This window comes from Pongo pygmaeus, chromosome 8 (genome assembly GCF_028885625.2).
Source record: "Pongo pygmaeus isolate AG05252 chromosome 8, NHGRI_mPonPyg2-v2.0_pri, whole genome shotgun sequence".
In the NCBI taxonomy this organism is placed as follows: domain Eukaryota; kingdom Metazoa; phylum Chordata; class Mammalia; order Primates; family Hominidae; genus Pongo; species Pongo pygmaeus.
The window spans coordinates 116,125,208-116,149,462 of record NC_072381.2 but is presented as its reverse complement, the minus strand read 5'-3'; the positions used below and the strand labels follow the sequence as shown (position 1 = coordinate 116,149,462).

General features: G+C 42.5%; 1 protein-coding gene across 3 annotated transcripts in view; it reads right to left on the bottom strand.

The window, feature by feature from the left end:
- The window catches only part of RBM20 (RNA binding motif protein 20), a 199,261-nt gene that overhangs the window by 70,085 nt on the left and 104,921 nt on the right, over nt 1-24,255 (bottom strand). Inside the window, exon 1 of one of the 3 annotated variants that reach the window (XM_054436184.2) lies at nt 2,740-2,837. The exons of the other annotated variants lie outside the window; for them this stretch is intronic. Within the exon in view, the coding sequence (XP_054292159.1) occupies nt 2,740-2,822 (83 nt within the window). The 5' untranslated portion in view covers nt 2,823-2,837. Of the gene's footprint in view, nt 1-2,739; nt 2,838-24,255 lie in introns of those variants that run through there. 3 annotated transcript variants of the gene reach the window in all.

Below are 24,255 nucleotides of genomic sequence, written 5' to 3'. Positions count from 1 at the left end.
AACACTTAAGGTTCAGGAAACCTTAGGTAATGTAGATGGTTGAGTGACTGGCTTGGCATCATATTACCAGGTTTGTTGGAAAGGGAGAAAGCATACCTTCATCCACACTGAGTTCACCAGTGCAGAGAACAGAGGGTGAGCTTCCAGAAGGCTGAAAGTTCTTTAGTCAACACCCACCCCCATCATTATAAAAAGCCCATTCCAAAACTCACCCTAGAAGGCTTAGGCTAAAAAAAACCAAATAAACAACAACAAAAAAAGGTTGTTGATAAAGTCATCTGTATCACTAGATCTCAAACTTGGTGGCACTTAGGAATTACTTGGGAAGTTTTAAAAAGTACTGGGGCTTGAGTCCCACCTCCAGAGATTGACTCAACCCAGGCATTGGAATTTGTAATACTAATAGCTCCCCAGGAGAACAATTGTGCAGCTAAGTCTAAGAATTACCAATCTATAAAAGAATAGAATCAATCTGTTCTTTATTACTTTGGGTCCCACAAGCCATTTTTGTCACTCCAAACAGCATGACCATTTGTCTTAAATGACCCTGAAGAATAAACACTGAAATTTCTACAAGTCCACAAAGGGTCACAAGTCCACAAAGGGTCAAACACAATACAGCTAAAAATATTTCTTAGCTCTATTCATGCACCTTTTCATGCAATTCGATCAATATTTTTTGCAACAAGATTTCCCCCAGAGAATACATAGAGTTTCTGTTGCAGAAAGCCAGGTGAGGTTTGCTAGGGGAGTAGTTTTGGCTTCTAAATTATAAACACCTTGAGGACATCATCCACACCCTAGAATCTTTCAAACTCCCAAGTGCCTATGTGGCTTATCTTAGCACTGAGCAAATTAGAGGCACTGAACAAATACTCGTTCAACTGACTTGAAATTGTGACTGTTTTAAGCATGTGGGAATGTAGATCTTACCAGAATACCCTGTTTCCTTGTGAAGGACATGGTATATGTTTCCGTGTGTGTTTTGGGAATGTGCACAGTTTAATTCCTTTATATTCCTTAGATTAAATGAGAACATTAAGATTGGGGCTTTATAAATAAGCCATATAACTATTTATTGAGAAAAATATCCCTTTCCCAAAATGGGTGGAAGTTTCTGGTGCCTTAAGACACATACCTTTCTGACTACAGCCAACAAAACACAGATGTCGCCCAAGGCAGAGAATATTATATGTGCATTACTTTTGGCTTTTGCCTCTATCTTACAAAGCTGTGGCCATAAGAAAGTTACTGCAGAGTAGAGATAAAAGACAACCCCACAATGGTTAGATACACAGGCCCATCTTCATCACATTTGCATGTGCCATTCTAGATATTTTCTTAGAACACCACAAACTAAACCTGTGGTTAAGATCCAAGCAGATTGAAAACTGCCTTGGCTGAGGCCAGAAAGAGTGGTTAAAGCTTGAAGACTGATTTTTTTTTTAACTCGAAACTGCTCTCCAGCACTTTCCCCAGCTACCCCATCCATTGCTAATTAGAAGCAGCCAAGACATGACATGTACACAGTTCTCTATGGTAAAATTGATTATTATATTACTATGGAAAATAAGGAAGTCATTTCATTCGAAATATCAAATTCCACAAAAATCATACATGGCAGCTGTTAGCATATGCATGTGGGGGGAGGGCAAGTGTGTGAACATATTAACCCTCTCCCCCCCTTCAGTTTTCTGACATCTCAGAATTGCAAGAAAGAAAAGATTCCAATGCGTATAAGGCAGAAACCAATGGCAAAGCTGCATAAAAGCTATTTTTAAGGTTATAAAAAAATCTCCGTAATATAAGACACCCCATCCATGCCGTTTTATGAATATGGATTTGCTTTTACACATTTGCAAGCAGAAAACTAGTATTCCTCTACCGCGTGTGTTGAAGCTACTTGTAATTGCATCAGATAGAGAAATGAGGTGAGTCATGTTTGGTTGTGCTTGAGTCTGCTAACAGACCATCATGTCCATGTCCAAATTTGTGCCCTGAACTGCACGACAGAAGTTTATACACTTGTTTGCTTGCTTGGCGACAATGAAAATAGTTTTGTTTAAACACTTAACTTTACTTAAAGATACCTAAGAGGTGCTGAAATTAATATTCCAGCTACTTCAGGGGTGCTCAGAAGCCATTCTCAAGCCTTGTTTCTTGGCGAAATATCTCCTGCTCATGAATTTTAACACAGCACTCCCCTCCTGGTCCAGAATGAGTCAACAATCAACAGACACGAGATGTTTCAAACACCTTTAAGTTCATTTTCCATCACTGCCAAATTCCAGCAATTAACACAAAGCACCTCACCCTTAAGAGATGCCCATCATTTATAAAGTTTTGGGATCCTGCATGCATCCCCTTCCATTCTCCCAGATCTGGTGATAACGCAATCTGTTTTCCAGTAGCCTTGCGACTTTTCTTTATAGAAGAGTTTAGTAACCAGCGTAAAAAGAGCATCTAGACTTCCTGACATTAGGATCGCTGATTTCACTGGGGTCATGAGGAGCTGTTTTAGGTCACATGTTAAACTGCCGTTGTGAATCATTTGTTAATTTTTTTTTTTTTTAACGGAGGGGGTGGGGACACAGACAAATCGCATACTCATGCACAAATGCTCAGCTCCGAGAACATGTTCAGAGGTGCTGCCTGAACTAGAGAATTAAAAAAGAAACAAATAAACCTTGATTTCTCCCTTGTGCTGGAGAAAGGTAAGATGATGTCATGCAACCTTACCTTTCTGAAACATACCAGGGTGCCTGGCACGACGTGCTGACCTGCGGCCACCAAAGCCAGGAGTCATTTTGGGTGTCGCGCATGTGCCTCCCTAGAAAATTCCAATGACATTCTACCAGCTTTCTGCGTGCCAATCATGACAAGCCTTCACTCAAACCCTCCCGAGTCTGGAAAGGGGCAGCGGAGGGGGTATGCAAGCGAGGGAGGGAGGGAGGGAGCGAAAGAGAAAGAGCAGTGCCTGAGCACGGCATACCCGCCTGGAACGGCAGTCACATGCCACCGGGAGCCATTCCTGCTGCATTACACATGCTGAGTGTAAATGGCAAACAATATCAGTCGATGTTTATGCCACATGTTCTCAGCCTCTTCACATATCAACATCCAAGCCAGCTCTATGGAGACAGGTCTCCTGAGAGCACTTCTGAAGGGATCTAGGTCTGATCGCGCTGACCATTTTTAATAAAATTCCAAAGCCTCGCCTGGTTTACTTCCCTATTTGTTGTTGCTGCTGTGGTTGGTGGTGGTCTGTTTGTTTGTTTGCTTGCTTGCTTTTTACTCTGGGTTTTCACGGGTGAAAATTTGGTCCTGAAGATACCCTTAAAAACCTTAGCAATCCAGCTACATCAGACAACCCCAGCAAACTGACTCCCAACCAGCAAAGCTCCTGAAACACTTGCCCTTCTTTATTTTTGTGGAACAGGAGATGAACGGAGATGACCCATCATTTCACCTACCCAGTGGTAACTGCAATACCTTTCAGTAGGAAAAGTGAGTTCTCCTTTGCTCTAAGCAGTGGGATGATTTTGGCTCCCAGGGTAATGCTGGAAACAGTTTGTTGTCAGAACTGAGGGGGGTGATGGGACGCAACTGGCATCTACTGGGCAGAGACCAGGGTTGCTGACAAAATCGTACAATGCTCAAGACAACTATCACAAAAGAGAATTATTTGGCCCAAGATATCAATAGTGTTGCATTTGAGAAACTGTGCTCTCAGGCTAACACCTTCAACCAGTCTTGCAGAAAGTATAATACCAAAAAAAAAAAAAAAAAAAAAAAGGCCAAGAGGCCCCTCTCTGTGAGGAAGTGGCTAAAGACCTGGCTGGCCTCATTCAGAGTTTGATTACTTAGAAATGTAACTTTTCTTCCTAGGAGCCACCGTTCTCCTGCCAACTTTTTTTTACTTTTCTCCTTCCAAGTCTCACACTGCAATCCTTAAACACTCAAACCAAACTCAACCTTCAGGTGATTTTCTAAAATCAAAATCTGTTGTCACAGGTACTTCATTGCCAGGTTTTGCAAAGCAACCATCATTCCAATTTGTCCTGTCTGGAACAGGCTGATGTCTACCTGCAATGCCTGGTGTCCACTATAATCTATCCAAAACAGTCAATAGGGTATATTCCTTTTAAAAGGTCAAAACTCCCCAGTGAGCTTATAAATGACTTAGTGATTGAAGCTTACTAGATTCTCCTATTTTAACTTAGCCCCTTGGAGGAGATGGGGCTTGGGGTATCCTGGCATCAGGGGGGCTTCCCTCCTGCTGGGACTGAACTCAGACCCAGTGTGTGACATTTCTATAGTTGCACTGAAAAATCAAAGTGAAAGCCAGTTGGATATGTTTGACCAGGCTATTTCTAGCTGCCCACCAGAGGCCCTTCCATGGCCCACCTGCCTCAGTGAGCTCCCAGGAGAGCCCAAAGGCTTTTTCTTCCTAATTTAGTCACAGCCCATAGGCTGTCCCAGGCTCCGTTGGCCTCAGCCGCTGACTCAGTCACAGACACCTAAAAGCGCCAGTCCCAGCTCCTGACTAAGGGAACCAGCCAGCCTGGCCGTGGCTGCCTTTCTCTTCTGGCCTTGAGTGTTTCCCATGGTCTACTAGGTTTCCCCAAGCTGCCAGGCTCTACTCCAATCAGCAGGTTTGGCCCTTCCTCTCTCTGTCTTCTTTCATTATGCCCAGAACTTTCTTAGACTAAGAGTTTACTGAAAAGCGCCTCACCACACACATCTTCCCAAACCCACATAGAAGGCTCTGCTCCTGTCTGCCGTTGCGGGAGAAGCAGTGATGTGCAGTGGTTAAAAACAAACACCTGAAACCTGTCAGCCACAGCCAGCCACAGGAAAGAAGGATGAGGACCGTGCCTACCTTCAGGATTATGGTAGGAGCCATGTGTCACCTGGTGCAGCCGGAGCTGTGTATCTGCTATTGTGAGCTCCATAATGTGATACACTGAATGTGAGCTTGATTATTGAAATAAAAGGAACCCTCATACATGGCCTGGAGTGCAATTCCCAGGAGAATAAACACCAATACTTAGAATAAGCCCTTCTAATTGTATAGTCCTAGCTCTTACCCAGAGACTGGGACACAACTCCAGTTCCAACCTGGAAATGAAGACGCACAAGCTAAACATCCCAAATGAAAATTCAGTTCAATGTCGTAGGCCTGTATTGAGTACCTACTGTATACCAGCACTGCGCCAGGCAAGGAAGGAGGGGGGAACATGTGGTAGGTAGTAAGTCTGGGTGCACAAGGCTAATTATGCTACCTGCTTCACACATTCTCGATTTTCACAAGTCTTAAAACAAATTAAGATCACTATCCCCATTTTACAGATGAGAACATTGAAGCTCCAAATGACTGAGTACCTCACCTAAAGTGTCAAAGCCTAGTATGTGGTTATTTGAAACAATGTTTGTTGGATTCCAAAGACTTTGTATTTCCACTAAAGCACCTCCCAGTATACAAGGTGTATTTTTAGTAGAGACGGGGTTTCACCATGTTGGTCAGTCTGGTCTCCAACTCCTGACCTCAGGTGATCCGCCTGCCTCGACCTCCCAAACTGTTGGGATTACAGGCATGAGCCACTATGCCATGTCAGTTAATCCTTCCTTTTACTCTGAAACTAGTATTAAGGCAAGAGGTGGAAGCTGGGTTGGGAGAAGCACATGGCACACCTGGCCCCCATGAATACTGTTGTTTATTATGATACTATGGGCCTCTTCTGGTACCAGGATAGACGGGGATAATCTGGCCTCCATGCCGGGAACATGTCCTGCAGCGGGTGGTATAGTGGCCCTCACTGGAAGTAGAAGAGGGTGTTAAAACACAATAATGTAAGGAGGAGGCAACTGGCAGTGGTATACACCCCGTGTGTGGGGACAAAGGCAGGGAAAAACTGAGATCCAGTGAATATAATGAGTGTTAACCTGGGAGGTGGGAGACTTGGGCTACGGCTGGCTGCATCATGCACTCACTGTGTGACCTTCAGCCGTTACTGAGTCCTTGTGGTTTCAGTCGCCCAAGTGCCAAGTACACAGGAACTTAAGGACATACTATGCTGCCATTAAAAAGTGATATTTACTATTCTTTTACTATTTAATGTTAAACCTAAAACCAGCGCACAAAATTGTATGTATATTACAGTTACAGCCATGTAAAAGGCTTTCCTCTGGTAGGAAAGAAATCCTATTGGAGAACATACCAAACTGTTAACAGGAATCATTGTGTTTGGATGGTAGAATCATAGATAATTTTTTTCTCCTCTTTCCTTTTGTAAGTTTTCTAAAGTTTCTCCCATGCAAGTACTGACTAGGCCTGACCCTGCTTAGCTTCTGAGATTGGATGAGATCAGACATGTTGAAGGTAGTATGGCTGTAGGCTAATTTTTCTTTTCTTTTCTTTTTTCTTTTTTTTGAGATGAAGTCTCACTCTTGTTGCCCAGGCTGGAGTGCAGTGGCATCATCTTGGCTTACTGCAACCTCCACCTTCCTGGGTTCAAGCGATTCTCCTAGCTCAGCCTCCTGAGTAGCTGAGATTACAGGCGTCCACCACCATGCCTGGCTAATTTTTTTTTTTATTTTTAGTAGAGATGAGGTTTCACCATATTATCCACGCTGGTCTCAAACTCCTGACCTCATGATCTGCCCGCCTCAGCCTCCCAAAGTGCTGGGATTACAGGCATGAGCCACCGCGCCTGGCCAACTAATTTTTCTTTAATAAACATATCTATTTTAAAATTAAATTTTTATAAGACAAAGGAATTCCTGGCCAGGTGCAGTGGCTCACACCTGTAATCACAGCACTCTGGGAGGCCAAGGCAGGCAGATCACAAGGTGAGGAGTTTGAGACCACTCTGACCAACATGTTGAAACCCCGCGTCTCTACTAAAAATACAAAAATTAGCTGTGTGTGGTGGCTAGTGCCTGTAATCCCAGCTACTTAAGAGGCTGAGGCAGGAGAATTGCTTGAACCCAGGAGGCAGAGATTGCAGTGAGCTGAGATCACGCCACTGCACTCCAGCCTGGGCAACAGAGTGAGACCCTGTCTCAAAAAAAAAAAAAAAAAAAAAAAGACAATGGAATTCAGCTGGGCTAATATTGACCCATGTAGCTTATAGAGTCTTCCAATGAACCCCTCAGATGAAGGTGTCTAACACAGCCCCTTTCCCAAGAAGGGATTTCTCTTCTGGAGAACCACATGCTAAAAGTAAGCGCAATGCACATGTGCATGGGAGGGATCTTCGTGAAGCACTGCCACGTTTACACATGAAGCCAAAGCACCCGATTCAGGTGGGTTTTCACACTTATGTTCTGGAAAGGTTCTTTGCAAAAGGAGATGGAACATGCCAGCACATTGTTCAAGCATCACAGGTACTCATTTTATGATCTCAAACTTCTCCATCAGAGGTATCAAGGTCATCAACATCAAGACAGCTTCTTGGTACATGCCACGGCTTGAAGCTCACAGCCTTCCCCTGAGCCCCCCACCACCACTGAGCTAATTGCAGACAGTCAGGTAAGACCAAAGGAAGAAGGCAGAGTAACTGCTCAACTGTGGAGATGGGCTTGTCTCTGTGACCTCCAATTTAACATTTGGATCGCCTTCACTTGGTTTCTTATACCTTTCAGGGTGGTACTAGGTCATTGTTTTTTCTTGGGCTATGTAAGTACAAAGAGAGTAGTAGATTCATCATTAAACCAATGACAAATCCAGGCTAGTCCAGGATTACAGACTCTGCAGCAGAGCCTCCTCTAATCCTCAGCACACTGAGCCAGCATTGGCTATCTCATCTCTGTTTTCGCCTGGGAATCTTGCTGGAGCCGAATCTCCATCCATGCTGGATGGACAGAGCTGGTCCTTGTCATTGCCCATCCCTCTGCCCCTGCTGGGATTAGCCAGTGGCTGCTTCGAATAGCCCAATTCTTGCCCAGGAGGTAGAGAGGCTTCTGTGGCCTGAGAGATCCCAATGCATGCATGGCATGTAAGAAAACCACTGGAAACATTCCTGGGGCCTTTCTTTTTCTCTTATTTCTTCTTCCCTTTTCTTTCTTAATCCTTTCAATATAAAGTGGCAATTCAAGGTGAAACTCTATCTAAACACCAATTTCTCTTTAAAGCCAGGGCTGACTACTCTATCTTTGCAATGGAGGAAAATAGAAAAGCTATGCCAGAAAAGATGAGGTCTCAGCCCCCTAGGATGAATGGAGGGTTGTATGTGGAATACAAAGCGACCCCTTGAAGGAGCCATGGTAGGGGTTCCAGCCTCTTGTTACCAGAAGGTGCAAGTCCAGAACAAAGGCAGGATTCGTTCCCAGAACGAACAAGCTCAGCGCCGAAAAGGCTACATCCTGCACAGACAAAGGCTGGCCACAGCCATTAGCAGAGGAAACCAGTCAAGAGTTGTGAGTCAGCCAATGTGGAATGAGTCCTTCCTAGGAAAGGAAATAGGTTCTTTGTTGAGCAGGGATTTTAACTCCTGTCTGGTTAACTGTTATTCTTTTGTAGGTTCTCCAGAGGCCCATAAAACAGAAGCAGGAAGCATCATTAAATTTTCCAGATTTGCTCTTTAAAAACTGACCAGAGCTTCCAGGCAGGGATCTCATGTTGGATCCGCAGGGTGACATATCCTCAGTACCTTCGCACAAGCTGCCCTCCCTACCTGAAACGTCCTTCCCCTCATCTGCACTGTCCAATAGGATAGCTATTTGCCACATTTTGCTATTTAAATTTAAATTATTAATATTAAATTTAAAACACAGCTCCTCAGTTGCATTAGCCACATTTCAAGGGCTCAACAGCCACATGTGACTAGCGATTACCATGCTGGACAGCACATATCATCAGGGGCAGGTGGAGGGTTCTGCTGGGCAGCGTCGCTTCATATCTTCATGTGACTGAGTCTCAACCTCAGGTCCCAGTGCTACTGTCATCTTCTCAAAGAGGCCACCTCACAGAGAGTGAACCATATGTCCTGCCTTAAACTTAGGATACATCTCATCCTATTACTGGATTTTGTATGTGCGTGTGGACTCCTGTAAAGCAGGACATATGGTTTACTCTCTGTCCTCCTCCCTTATCCTATCTTTATCACTATAAAATTACCTTGTTTATCTTGTGCTTTATTGCTCGTCCCTCCCCTGGAATATAAACTCCATAAGAACAGGGATCTTAGGGCAGGCACAGTGGCTCACGTATGTAATCCCAACACTTTGGGAGGCTGAGGCAGGTGGATTGCTTAAGCCAAGAGTTTGAGATCAGCCTGGGCAACATGGTAAAACCCGTCTCTACAAAAAATACAAAAATTAGCCGGGTGTGGTGGTGCACACCTGTAGTCCCAGCTACTTGGGAGGCTGAGACAGGAGGATTGCTTGAGCCTGGGAGCCGGAGATTGCAGTGAGCTGAGATCGCACCACTACACTCTAGCCTGGATGACAGGTGAGCTCTGTCTCAAAAAAAAAAAAAAAAAAGAACAAGGATCTTGCCTGTCTTTTCTATTGCTGTATGCCCTATGCCTATGACAGTATCTGCCACAAGCAGAGCTCAATATTTTGAATAAACAACTCACAGTAGGGTACCCTATCCCATGACTCTGGAGTTAGAGGACAAAAGCCACCCAAAAGAGAAGCAGCTAATCTTCCCATGGGCCACCATAATGTCTAAGCATGGGCCCCATGAGGAGCATCTATCTGGGAGGCTGAGTGCTGATGTAGTAGCAGAGTAGACAAAGTCCAACTTTGTCCAATTCTCCTCTAGGAACACCAGTTGCCTTTTATCCCCCAACAGTCAATGTCCAGTGCTGTGCCTAGCACTTTGCACTGTCTTCATTGTCTGTTTTTGCAAAAGACCAAAATATCCTCTAATATAGCATTAGACAGTCTTCAGTGTGGTATCACTTTTTGTCCACATGCACATACAAAAACAAGTAATAGGATGGAATCTATTCTAAGTTTAAGAAGTTAGTATCTTAATACTTTGCATATTCTGTGAGTACTTTTTGGTGCCTCCTCTGGAACAGGAGAAGGAGAAAGACCCAGTCTACTCCAACTTTGTTTTACTATTTACTTCAATTAAAATTTGAATGGCAAGGGTATTATACTCAGCAAAACATGATCCCCATGGCCAAACACTCGGGGAGTATAAAGATATAAAAGTTGGAAAACAAATCACATGTCACATATTACTGATCTTTCATAACAAGCTGAGTACAAAAGTCACCTTTGTTTAGGATCAAAATATTCAGCAACATAGTCAGAGGAGTAGAGCAAAGAAAAACAGTGTGTGCTTGGGAGAATAATAAGCAATTAGAAAGCAAAATAAAAGCAGGTGGAATCTGTGCTCTGAATCACACTAGGAAGGAATCCTCATAGTCAAGGAAGCTGGGGGACTGGAAGCTAATAGCCTAATAGCTTGCCAAGGAAAAGAGGAGGCAGCTTGGAGAAACTTTGGCAGTATATCCTCTAATTCTCACTGAGGGAACAAATCTGATTGTAAGTTGTTTTTCCCTGAAAGAGCACATGGCAATTGTTTGCTGAGGCTTTAACTGATCTCTTAGTGACATTAATTAATAAATGCACCAATCTCACTTGTGTAGGAACACTGCAGAACACTCAATTTTGAGAGAATTGTCAAGGAGATACCAAGTTTGGGTCCTTCTAAGTTTTATTAATTCAAATTCCAGTATCCATTCTGAAATGATTTCCAGGAAATGGGGTCTGCTCTGATGCATGTATCGTGACAACCATAAGGTTGTACAAGACCTGGTGATAGCCAGAAAGATTAGCTCCCACCTTCAGGCTTTCTGCATTTTGTCTTTTGCTGAGTCTTAAACAGAGAAGCACAATCACCTCCCTACCTTGACCAAATGATAGAACTCCTCTGGACAGAAATGTCATATTCACTGCCATGAGCCCAGATGTGGGAGGAATGTGCATTGAGGTATGAGGAGGAAAGAGATGCCAGCTAGGCGGATCAGCCACATCAAACCTCGTGAGCAATGGGATGACAAACGTCCTAGCCAGATCACTCTCACAGCCATCCTCAGTGGCTCCTCTAAATCTCAGCTTCTCTCTTAGGCGGGCATACTTGTGTTCTCTGCATAGGAAAAGACTACAAGCGTTCTGAGGGCAAGGACTCCACAATACCCAGCATGGTGCTTTCCACAGAGGAGAAGTCTATTAAGTGTTTTCTGAATCTGTAAATGATTTATAGGCTTTTCCTCACGTTGATTATAGCATCAGAGGTTTCCATCCAAATCTGGGATATGAGAACCGAACAGTCAAGAATTCATTCTTAACACTCAAGGTTTAAGGTTTTAAAATCATGGTCCAACACCAACTGGCTGAAGCATGATGTTGAGGGGACCCCAAAGACGGGACTCACAAACCTGGCCCAAATGTATCCACTGAAGTATCCTGAGCCGTGGCCACAGTCAGGAATCTGCTGTCATTGTCACAGACGCACGTTGGAGCGTTAAAGATCAGGGCATGCATGAGTGAAGAGGCTGCTGACTAATGCTGTCTCCACAGCCTGAATCAAAGCCAGCTGCCCTAACTTGAAGGGGCTGGATGGTGGCCACTCCAGGGCAGCTCAGGACCAGGCTGAGGTGGTTGGGAAGCCAGCTAAGAGTAGTTTTCCCTTGGTGGTCATTTTTTTTAAGGCAAGGATGAAACTTATTGGCCAACCAATTAAAGTTACCCCTTGAGGAAACAACAGATGGCATCAAACAAGATGGGCTTTTCCATTCCCCAGTGTTAATGCGCAACCAGTAAAAGTCTCTCACGCTTCTTCCCCCCAGATGTGGACACCAGGTCAATATCCCATGTGGCTACTAATATCTTAAAGCAAATAAAAACTTGTGGCCCTACATTCCCTTGATTTTTTCTGCACTGTAAATTTCTAAATTTCCTAAAGACACATAACACGGATATTAAACGCAATTGTATAATTTTACACAATAGAAATGTAATAGCTATTTCCTACGAGGGAAGGTTAGGTGATTGAATTATTGGATGAGCCCTCAGCTAAAAACAACTCTGAGTAAGTAACCATAAAAACACTGAAGAGCTGAATGATAGCACATCCCTACCGGGCTGATTTAGGGAGAAAGCTTTAACCTAAAGAGACTTGAGGATGATTTCAGTGCCAAAGCTGCTTTTGCCTTGCAGACATCAAAAGGGTAAGGAGGAAAGATGTCAGGGCCCAGAGCACATCTGATGTAGACTCTTACAGGAGACATTTACCTACAGTAAGCTGGGTCCCAAAGGGCCACACCCTCAGGATTAGGATGAACCAGGAGTAATCTGTAACTTCCTGTCCCCCCAAACACATGGGCCCAGAGAGAAACCTGAGCAAAGCAGGTAGGAAGGGGATAAAATTACCCCTGAGATGTGACCAGAGGCCTGCCCTCATCCAGATTTGCACCCCACGGTTCTATATCATACATGGACAATGAATTTCATTTGTAATGACTCCAAAAGGCAACCAGAGGAAGGAGAGTACACTCATTCTAAGCCTCAGGGGATCTCCACAAATAATTTCTTTAATGGCAATAACTAGTGAAATTGTCAGGCATATCAGAAAATAGATCATCAGGCATAGAAGGAAATAAGGCAACGTGAGTGAGAACCAGCATAAACAGCAGAGAGCAGAAACAGACCTGGACATGCTTCAGATGCAAACTCATTAAGTTTATATGTGCTAACCACATGAAAAAGTAAACAAGCTTGCAAATATCTGCAGGGCACCAAAAACTGTAAAAACTGACTTAGTAGATTTGGAAAAGAATCAAACAGAACTTCTAGAAAGGAAAAATTTAATAACAAATGAAAATCTTATTGAAGTGTTTGGCAAAAGATTAAAAACAATAGAAGAGAGAATTAAGGACCAGAGGTTAGATCACAGGAAATTGTTCAAAATACAGCATCAAGAGCAAAAATATGGAAACACAGAAGAGTGGATTTAGACTATAGGGGATAAGTCAGAAGGCCCAACATATATTTGATTGGAGTCCCAAAAGAGGACAATGGGGATGGGAATGAGGTAATATGGAAAAGATAAAAGCTGAGAATTTTCCAGGACTATTGAAAGACACTAAGGGGTCAAAAGACCAGAGAATCCCAAGCAAAGTCAATATAAAGGAATGTACACCAAGACCCATCATAGTTACCAGTGATCACAGTGATTAAAACCAAGAGAAAAGCTTAGAGAAAAAAATATACAGATTATCTTAAAAGGAATGATACTTAGACTAAAAAAATCTCAACATCAAAAATGGAAGCCAAAAGACAGTGGAATAATATCTTTAATACGCTGAAAGAAAATAATGACAAATCTATAATTCTGACAAGGAAAGATGAATGACCCCCAAAGATATTCAGGTCATAGTCCCTGGAATCTGTAAGTGTTACCTCTTATGGCAAAAAAGACTTTGCAGGTGTGATTAAGTTGAGGATCTCAGAATTTAGATCTCGTAACCTAAATGAGTAGATTTGGGTGGGCCCTAAGTGCAGTCAGAAGTGTTATACAAGGCAAAGAGGGATTGGACACAGAGAAGGTGATACGACAGGAGAGAGATTTGGAGATGCTACAATGGCTGCTGGCTTTGAGGATGGAGAAGGGGGCCATGAATCAAGCAATGCAAGGAATGCAGCATCGCAATGCTGGGAAAGGAAAAGATTCCCCCCTAGAACCTGCAGACGGAGCGCAGCTCTGCAGACACTTTGACTTTAGCCCAGGGAAACTGATGATGGGCTTCTGCCTTCCAGAATCAAAGGAGAATGAATTTGTGTTGTTTTGAGTCACCAGGTTTGTGGTAATTTGTTACAGCAACCAGAGAAAACTAAGACAACTGCCACAAATACCCTGCCACAGTGAAGTGAAATCCAGGAGTTTTTAGGCACACAAAGAATTCATCACCAGCAAAGGAAATTCTAAAGGTTACATTTCAGGCAGAAAGAAAGTGATCCCAGATGGAAGACTGGAAACACAAAAAGGAATGAAGAGCAAAGAAAGTGACAGATGCATGATGAGTAAATCCAAATGAACTTCTACCATGTAGAACAATATATTTTGTTGGTGTTCTTTAAAAATATAGAATTAAAATACAAAACAATGAGAGAAAATAAGTTGGGAGTGGTTAAACACTTTTAGAGTGTTCCAAGGACCTTGAGTTACTCTATGGGAAATGAAAGTTTTGATAAACTTTAGATGGTCAGTATAAATATTATAATTTCGCCAGGCATGGTGGCTCACACCTGTAATCCCAGCACTTTGGGAGGCTGAGGCGGATCACGAGGTCAGGAGTTCGAGACCAGCATGACCAACATGGTGAAACCCCGTCTCTACTAAAAATACAAAAATTAGCTGGGTGTGGTGGCGCACACCTGCAATCCCAGCTACTCGGGAGGCTGAGGCAGGAGAATTGCTTGAACCCGGGAGGCAGAGGTTGCAGTGAGCCGAGATCTTGCTGCTGCACTCCAGCCTGGGCAACAGAGGGAGATGTCATTAAAAAAAATGTGTATGTATAAATATATAATATATCTGTATTATAATTTCTAGAATAGAGCATGTAACTCTCAAAATAATAGAAACACAAGTGGTAAAATTATAGAGAAAAGCAAGGAAATTACACAAAGGTGTAAGTGAGGAAGGAGGCTGGGATGCCTGAGGGACCCTCAAGGGCTTCTGGGTGCCAGGGGCATCCCATTTATTGACCCAGTGATAGATACATAGGTGTTTGCTTTATTTGTTAAACTTTGAATAGATGCCTTAGGTATTTTTTGGTGTGTATACAATATTTTACAATGAAAAATGATTGGAAAAAAAATAAGTACATATTTATCCCTTTCAACTACATCTATATCCAGGAATCTTCTCAGTTCAGTGTCTAGCAGATCAAAAATCCATACACGTGTTCACACAAAAACCTGCACACAGATGTTTATAGCAGCTTTATTCAGAATTACCAAAATGTGAAAGAAACCGAGATGTCTTTCAGCAGGTGAATGGCTAAATAAACTATAGTACATTCAGACAATGGGATATTACTCAGCACTAAAAGGAAATGAACTATCAAGTCATGAAAACACATGGAGTAAACTTAAATACATATTACTAGGTGAAAGAGGCCAGTCTGAAAAGGCCATATACTGTATGATTTTAACCATGTGACATTCTGGAAAAAGCAAAACTATAGAGACAGTAAAAAGGTCAGTGATCACCAGGGGTTAGCGGGGAGAAGGGATGTATAGGAGGAGCACAGAGGGTGTTTAGAGCAGTGAAACTATTCTGTATGGTGCAATAATGATGGATATATGTCATCATGCATTTGTCCAGACCCACAGAACGTACACCACTAAGAGTGAACCCCAGTGTAAAGGACAGACTTTGGGTCTTATGATGAGTCAATGTAGGGTCATCAATTGTAACAAAAGTACCAGTCTGGTGGGGGATGTTGGTCATAGGGGAGGCTGTGTGTGTGTGGAGGCAGGGGTGTATCGGAAATCTCTGTACTTTCCTCTCAACTTTGCTGTGAACCTGCTCTAAAAAAAACAGTCTTTCAGGGGAAAAAAAAAAAGTGTGACTGAGCAGAGGATCTGCTCTATCTCCCCCAAGTTCCTTCCAAAACCCAACATCGATAGATATTTTTTTAATTTCTATTTTACAATATTGATCTTTTACCCAATAAACTTTGATGTTATTTAACAAAAAACCCACAGATGGGTTCTCCAAAAATGGTTTCATCCAGTCCCTGTCTAAAGGCAAGTAAATTACTATTATACCTCATTTATGGATGATGCAATTGAAGTCTAATGAAGTTAAATGATTTATTCAAAGTGTGCTTGCCATGACGGTTTAGGTGCAAGAACATATTTGGTTATAGATTACAGAGGCATAATTATGAATTTTGTCAGACGTTATTTTATGTACAGGAAAGGCAAGGACTGGGGTTATTTTTCTTTTAGGAAATATAGTGACTCAGGCAAAAGACATGGGGGGCATTTTTTTTAATCTTCTTTTGTCTTTAAAGTATCTTTTTGGAGAGTTGTATGTCACCACAGAATTAGGGGCTTTGTGAAATGATGCTGTGAAGATGAGTAAACATGGTTTTTTATGTTTGTCACTTTATCTCACAGTCTCTTAAAATTCATTCCTGTGGTAAAGAGGGGCCCTTAGAGAAGGCCTTGCCTTTCCACTCTGACTTTCTTGTCGTCTAGCACCCAGACAGGTTTTACAGAGACATCCTGTAAGGTCTGAAGAATCTGTCCACACACACAAATTATTTAAGATGATTGAGACATTGGTTACACTCCCTGCTTAGATTGACAGCAGTGATAGCTATAAGTACACAGCCCTAGTGGAAAACCACACTACCCTCCTCTTATCTTCAGAGCCCTCTTTCTGCTAGCAAAAAGGAAAGCAGGCCCTATGTCACTCTAGTCTTATGCCATCTGCCCCACTTCACAGATGAGAAAACTCAAGCAGAACAGGTCAGCAGGTCTGCAGGTAAAGCCGAATTCCACAACTCCCATTTTCAAATTATCAGCCCACAAATGACCACCTTGCTTAAAACACTGGTACCTCCCTAGGGACCCATCACACCCTTCCTTCATTGCCCCACCATATCCGGGTGTATTTCCTGGCTCCTGAAAGGCCTCATGATTCCAGACCAATAATGAAGCCCAATTAAGCTGGTACACTGATGTCAGCACTCAGTCTCAGAAAATTCAGAATCTCTGCTACTTGTCAGGGAGCACAAATTTCACTACAGAACACCCAGTTCCACCTGGTCAAGGAAAACAGCAAGGTCTAGAGCTTAAAAGAAATCAGGCAGGGCCTGTGAATTAAGAGGTCAGGTAAGTAAGAATTGAATGCAGTGTAAACAATTTCCCCACGCTTGGGTAGAACTTTATGATTGTGACGGTGCTCTTCCCCATGTGTTCTTCCTTCTCTGCTCCTCTAGCAGTTGTAACCTGCCCCACAGAGAGAAGAGAAAATGTGAGCGCTGGCAAGGGAGGAGGACCTAAGCTAGTAATCAGTCCAACCCTCTTGTTTTCCAGAGCGCACAGCCCCTGAGAGGAAGGTCCTCACCCATGGACGCAGCCTGCTGATGGCAGTGATAAGATCAATCAGGATTTTGGGTCCGGCAATTTCCCCATATACAACCATAGCTTCCACCTTTCATGCTGAGGTTGGTAGTTGCTTTGTGTTTTCTTAAAAATTTTTTAAACATGAAAATATTTCTAAGTATAACCAGCCCTTGTGTCCCCACCAACCAGGATTAACCAATGTTAACATTTTTATCATTTTTCACATGATGGATAAAGCTGATGTCCCCTGTCCCATTCTCTCCCCTCACTCTCTGTCCAGAGGCAACATCTATGTGTATACTTCTAGGCCATAATCTTATACTATACACCTATAAATCATAATACTTTAACCTAGTCAAATTTATCATTTTTTTTCACTTCTGAGTTGTGTTTTTTGGGTCCTTTCTAAGGAATTCTTTTTAACCTCTGAGGTCATAAAGATATTCTCCAGGGGTTGGCTTCTGACACTGTTAATGTTTTGATTTTCACATGCTGGTTTAGCTGAGATTTATCTTGGTGTGTGTTGTAAGATGCAGATCTAGTATCTTTTTTTATAGAAAGCTAGTTGTCTCAAGATGAGTCAATGATGTGCTCAGCCTTTCCCACTCATTCATCATGCACTGTTATCTCGTGCTAAATTCACAGTGATTCTTAGGCCTGTTTCTCTGCTCTTTCATCTGCTTTCTTGACCCTTTTGTTCTTTTTTAGACATATCAGACCTATGAATGTACCTTACTCTTCAAATCAATTTTAGAATTGGTTTCTGTAATTGCAAGAGAAATCCTGTTGGGATATTTATTGGAATTGTCTTCAATGAGACACTTTTACACAAATGAGCTATCCTATCTATGAACATATCGTATTCTACTTATGATATACTTTATGTTTTACAATTTTTTCTATTAAAGAACTAGGCATATTTTATTTAATTTATTTCTAGGTACCCTACAGTTTTATTGCTATTGTGAACTGTATCTTTTTTTCTATAACATTTCCTATAGGTTATTGTAGTTTGGCAGAAACGCTATTGCTTTCTGTACATGGACACTGAATTTCCAAAAGTATTACATATAACAAAAGAAGTAAGCAACTCGTTGAAAGTACACAACCATATCATCTCCACATAACAAGAATTTGTCTCTTACTTTCCATCCTTGTGCTTCATTTATTTTTCTTGTCTTACTGCATTGGCTAGGTTCTTCAGCACAATGCTGAATCACAGTGGTGATATTTAGCATCTCTTTTCTTATTTCTGACTGTAATTGGGAATGCTTCTAAGGTTTTCCCAGCAAGCATGATGTTGGTCATAGGATGTAACTGTCTTTTTCATGTTCTCAGATTACATCTTCCCAATTAGTAAGCTCCTTGAGAGTAAGGCCTAAATCTCATACATTTTCCCATCCACCACAAAACAGTGTGTGTCACACAGTAGGCAAATCCATAAAGACGAAAACCACATTAAGTTGTTGCCAAGGAGAGAGTGACTGCTTAATGGGCACATGGTCTCCTTTGTGGGTAATGAAAAAGTCCTGGAACTAAATAGTCATGGTGATTGCATGGCATTGTAAATGCACTTAGTGGCACTGAACTGTGTATCTTAAAATAATCAAAATGGTAAATTTTGTGGTATGAGTTTTTATCACACACACAGAGAGAGAGAGAGAGAGAGAGAGAAGATATAACTAGTCCAGGGACACACAACTCGTAAGTGTGATTATGAGAACCCAGTTTTTCACTGTAATTTTAGGAGTCAAAAGAGAGCTACCCCCTACATCTCTACATTGAGCACAAGTCCAGTACATTCTCCCTGATGCCTCCTCTGAGTGATCCAGGCCTCAGTAGCCCTTGTTTCCAGACACACCCATGGTACACACCCTGGCATGAAGCCCTATCTGCCCCATATCACTCTCTGGTCATTTCATGCACACTGTTTTAGTTGCCCAGGTAGACATACTCTGAGCTCTTTGAGTCCAGGGCCCATGAACCCTCCCTACAGGGCTCACTGGCTTGACTGCTGTTGTGGAAACTGAAAAGCATACCAAATGCTTATTTATATGTTTCACAGTTTTAACTTGCATTTTAGCTAAAACGTTCCCACATTCTTTTGGTTAGCAAAACATAACAGGCTCTCCTTTTGCCACTGATTCAATCTCAGGAAATGCCTTTTCACCATAGAACTCCTAAACCCATTGCTGCCTATTGTTTTCTCATTAATGAAAAAAAAAAGTTAACACTGCTTTCTCCACTTACTCATAAAAGTTTCATTTCTCTACTTCAAACACTGTGTGAACATTAAAAGGTGCTATAGGTTGCATTTTAAAAGAACAAGACAGTAAATAAAAGCATAAGAATTACAGCTTAGGAGTTTAAACATGTAATATTTCAAATAAGTTTTACTTCACTTGAAAAAGTTTTCTCTTTTAGAAAGAAAACTTTCTAAAAAGTTTTCTCTTTTTAGTGTATTTAGAAATTAGCAAGGAAAACCCAGATTAAAAAGTCATTTAATCTACCTTCTAGCCTTGGATGCATCACTTACTTTTGGCCCCAGGCAAGTTCCTCAAACCCTGGGTGTTAGTTTTCTTATTCACAAAATGGAAATAAAAGTGTCTTCCTGTTAGTCTTAGAGAAGCATTGTAACCCGCAATTAAGACAACAAACAAGAAAGTGAGTAGTAAAGGGAAGAGCCCTGACTATAAGGGAGAAACTTGGGACAGAGGATCTCTGAGTCCAGAAAGGGAAGAAACGAGGTGGCGATGACTGTCTCTCCCCATCCTTGGTTCCAGGTCTCTGCGCCACTGATCACCTGGTCTAGCAGGTGCTTTGAGCCTGGGCAGGGTGTGTGGAAGTGGCCAGTGGATCTGAAGGGGGTTGAGAAGCCAGTGCTACCCTGCCAGAATGACCAAAAAAAAAAAAAAAGTTTTTAAAATCAATGCTCAACTTTTCTCCCAACTGATGATGCAAATACCAGTAATACACAAGCAGGTGGCGGTTATTTTTAGTGAGGGTATTTTTTTAACTTTCTATTCGGAAATACTTACAGACTTGCAAGAAGTTGCAAAAATAGTACAGAAAGGTCTATGTCCTTATCACCTATCTTCCCCAATGATAACATCTTAGATCACTATATTACATGATCAAAACCAGGAAACTGACATTGGCACAATACAATGGACTAGACTGCAGGCCTTAATCAAATGTTATCGGTTTTTGCAGACACTGTTATACAAACAACTATAATGGTGCAGAGGGTAGGAAAAAAAAAAAAAAGAAGTGGTATAGAATTATTTACATCACTGGGATGAAATCAATACAATGTAATTTTGATAGACAATTCATGAGTATGCAAACAATACTTTTTTATTATGAACAATATTTTTCTTTATGATTGAGTCCATTGTGATGGGATGATATTTGCAGCATCTTACTCCAGTCCCCCATTTGGGGAGGTGAAGAAATTTCCCACAACAGTTCTAGAAGAGTCAGGGAGAAAGAGTTGGGCATCCAATGCCCATTGCAGTCCTAACCCCAGACCCTCTCCATAGGTAGCACTGCCTGCTCCCAATCCAGCCGTGCAAAATCATAGAATTCCCACAGCTTTAAGGGCATCTCCAGGTGGAATTTGGTGCCGGCCTTGAAATACTCCAGGTCGACTGAGCAATGCCACCATCTGGTGGTCAGACAAAGAACTAAGGAAAGCAGTGACAGCTCTCCGTTTGTGGGTCTTACCAGTTGAGCCACCTTTTAAATCTATTCCAGGAGGCTCTACTTAAGGTACAGCCATACTAAATGTTGTAATAAAGAATGTTTCGTAATGAGAATAACCACTCTACAGTGGATTAAATATGGCCACAAATTCCTGGAAGCCCCTCCCATTAAGAGGTGAGTCTATTTCCCTATCCTTTGAATCTGGGCTGGGCTCCTGACTTGCTTTGAAGCAGAATGCACAGGAAGAGATGCTGTGTAACTTCCAAGCCTCCACCTCAATTGGCCTCAGAGTTTGCCCCTCACCCTCTTGGAAGACTGCCACTTTGTGAACAAGCCCTCACCAGCCTCCTTCAGCATGAGATTCTAGTGGAGAGAGAATCTGCATTTCTTCTGAGGTCCCAGGAATATGAATTCCAGCCGAATCGCTACCAAACGTGGTGATGAGCAAGCCCAGGCAAGAACAGCTGAAGGCAACTCAAGTCATAACCCACAGAATCATGAGAAATTATAAAGGGTTCTAAACCACTAAGTTCTGGGGTGGCTTATAATGGAGCAGATTTGAACATTCTCAAATTATTGTTTAAAAAATCTGTACTGCGGACAAGCTTAAGGTTTATTATTACTATTTTAAACTGGATTACTAGGCAGGGCATACATCACTATTTCCATATGGTAAACCTTGCTTGTTGCATGCATTTTGAATATACAGCATACTTTGATTTTCCTTTGCTTTTTCAGCCCTCATCACATGTTATCATGCATTCATTCATCAAACACCAAGCATGTTGAAAGCGACAGCTCCTGGAGTAGGCACTAAGGATGTGACATTGAATTGGATATTGAGAAGCTCATGGCTGTTGGAGAAGATACGTGTGCAAATGCTGAGTGACCACTCCCAGTGGAAGCAAGGCAAGGGGCTACGTTAGTCAGGACCCAATAAAGAAAAGAGAAACCACGCCAAATCCCTTGGGGAATTTAATCCAGAGAATTTATCATACAGGCAAGAAGGTAAACAAAAACTAGTGGGGACAGGAGTAGCAATAGAGCCCTGGAAGATCCCCAGCCACTGTCAGCCAGCCAGCCACAGAGAAGGGAGAGAACCACCCTGGCATCCCCCTCCGGCCACCCTGCAGTCTCACCCCAGAGGCTTGCACTGTTCAAACCCAGCAGGTGCCTGGAAATGCAGCCTGCAGGGATCAAACCCCTGGGATGTGAAGCACAGCAGGGGAAGAACAAGGCTTATGACTTGCCATGGTGGTATTCAGGCTAGAAAGTCTTTACAGCAGAGGCATTGGCTGGGCCAAGCCTTGACACTTAGAAGAACTGGACTGTATTTGGAGATGTTTTGCGGTCACATTTGAGTTTGCCCAGGAGAAACAGCGATGAAAAAGCAGAGGGTTTGTATTCAAGCAACTGCTTACAACATTGACCCAAACAACAGTAACCACGAGGAGAGTGACAGTGCATAAGAAAGATGCCAGCACCCCCAGGGAGGAAGTGCTGGAGTTCCGGAGAGGCAGAAGTAACCTCTCACTCTTGGCTCCTTTTGGTGCTGGGAGGACAGTAAGGTCAAGGCCATCCCTCCAGTTGTCCTGAACATAAGCCTCTTGACCCACATGGTGGCCGCTGTGTTTCACCATGAGCCAAGCAAAGGACCAGGATGGATTCATTGCCTTTGTTCGAAATATAACTGAATCTTCATATCAGCAAATTTCTTTCCTTCTCTTCTTGGTACAAGTGTACATATCTTTAGATTTCTTATTTCAGTAGCTAAATATACATCTTAACTCATTTGAAATGAAATAGGGACTGGCTCTTTCACATTCTAAAGTATGGTTTGCAAACTTCAGCAGGCCTCAGACACACCTGGAGGGCTTGTTCAAACACAATATCACTAGCGTCCACCCCCAGAGTTTCTGTTCAGTAAGTCTGGAGGAAGGTTCGAGAATCTGCATTTCCATCAAGTTGCCAGGTGGACATTGCTGCTGGTGCAGGACCACACTTTGGGAACCAATGTTCAAAGTTATTAACTTTCCTCCAAGGTCTTTTATTTTATATATCAACCCACCTTCACCTTTCATCACCTTGGTAGCGGTGTTTCCCAGCCATAAGCATCAGCCCGGTGCTGGTGAAACCACAGCTCCCAGTCACTCCCCTGGAGATTCTGAGGGCCTGGAATGCTACCTTCAAGGGCACAGGTGAGGCACATCAGGGCGACAGAAACCACAGGCATCCTGCAAACCTACTGTGTGCCAGGCACTGTGCTTGACAGTGATTGACGGGTGCTATTTCATGTGATCTTCCTTGTACTTCTGCTTGCATTTCCTCTGTATGGAGAGGTAGCTGAGGCTCTGAGAGGTGAAGGAGTTTGCCCAGTGCCATACAGCCAGCAAGTGGAAGAGCTGAGGCTCCAACTCAGGAAATGTGACACCACCCTGTCACTGTACTCCCAATCATTCTGCTCTATTTCTTCCTAATGAAAAGGGGCCCAGAGGCCCCACCAGGATCACTGAAAAATTTCTGTAGTGAAGAGAAGAGAAGTTGATCTCTTCCAACAAGGAACACCAAATAAAAATAAAAGGACAGCTGGGTGCCGTGGCTCACACCTCTAATCCCAGCACTCTGGGAGGCTGAGGTAGTCGGATCACCTGAGGTCAGTAGTTCGAGACCAGCCTGGCCAACATGGTGAAACCCCATCTCTACTAAAAACACAAAAATTAGCCGGGTGTGGTGGTGCGCATCTGTGGTCCCAGCTACTTGGGAGACTGAGGCGTGAGAATCGCTTCAACTGGGAGGCAGAAGTTGCAGTGAGCTGAGATCGTGCCACTGCACTCCAGCCTGGGCAACAGAGCAAGACGCCACCTCAAAAAATAATAATAATATAAAAGAACAATGTGGGTATTGCATGCATGCAAGCATGTGCGTGCCTCTGTGTGTGTGTGTGTGTGTGTGTGTGTGCGTTTGTGTATGTGTAAACTGAATCAGAAGGCTGTGAGAAGGTGAGAAGAGGGACAAGCTTTGGACTAAAGTTGACCATTAAAACCTAGTAATTAACAAATAAAAAGTGTACATATTTATCATGTACAACATAAAATAAGATATATCATGTTAAACTTATCATTTGATGAACTGTGAAAAAAAATAACCCCAGTTAGCCCATGAATACTCTTACCCCTTTCGGAAAGCCACTTAATTCTCTCTGTGCCTTGGTCTAATGATCTGCAAAACAGAAATTGATTTACCCCATTGGAGGTTTAGAGAATTAAGAGAAATAATGAATGTGAAAGCCTCTATTTAAGCTCATAAGCCTTTTTTTCATTGTTGGTAAAATATACAGTTCATAAAATTTAACACTTTATATAAACCTTTCAAAAATAATTTGTAAAATACATTGTGTCTGAGTTCCTTAAACAGGGGAGTGATTAAACCCTGAGGTTTTCAGAA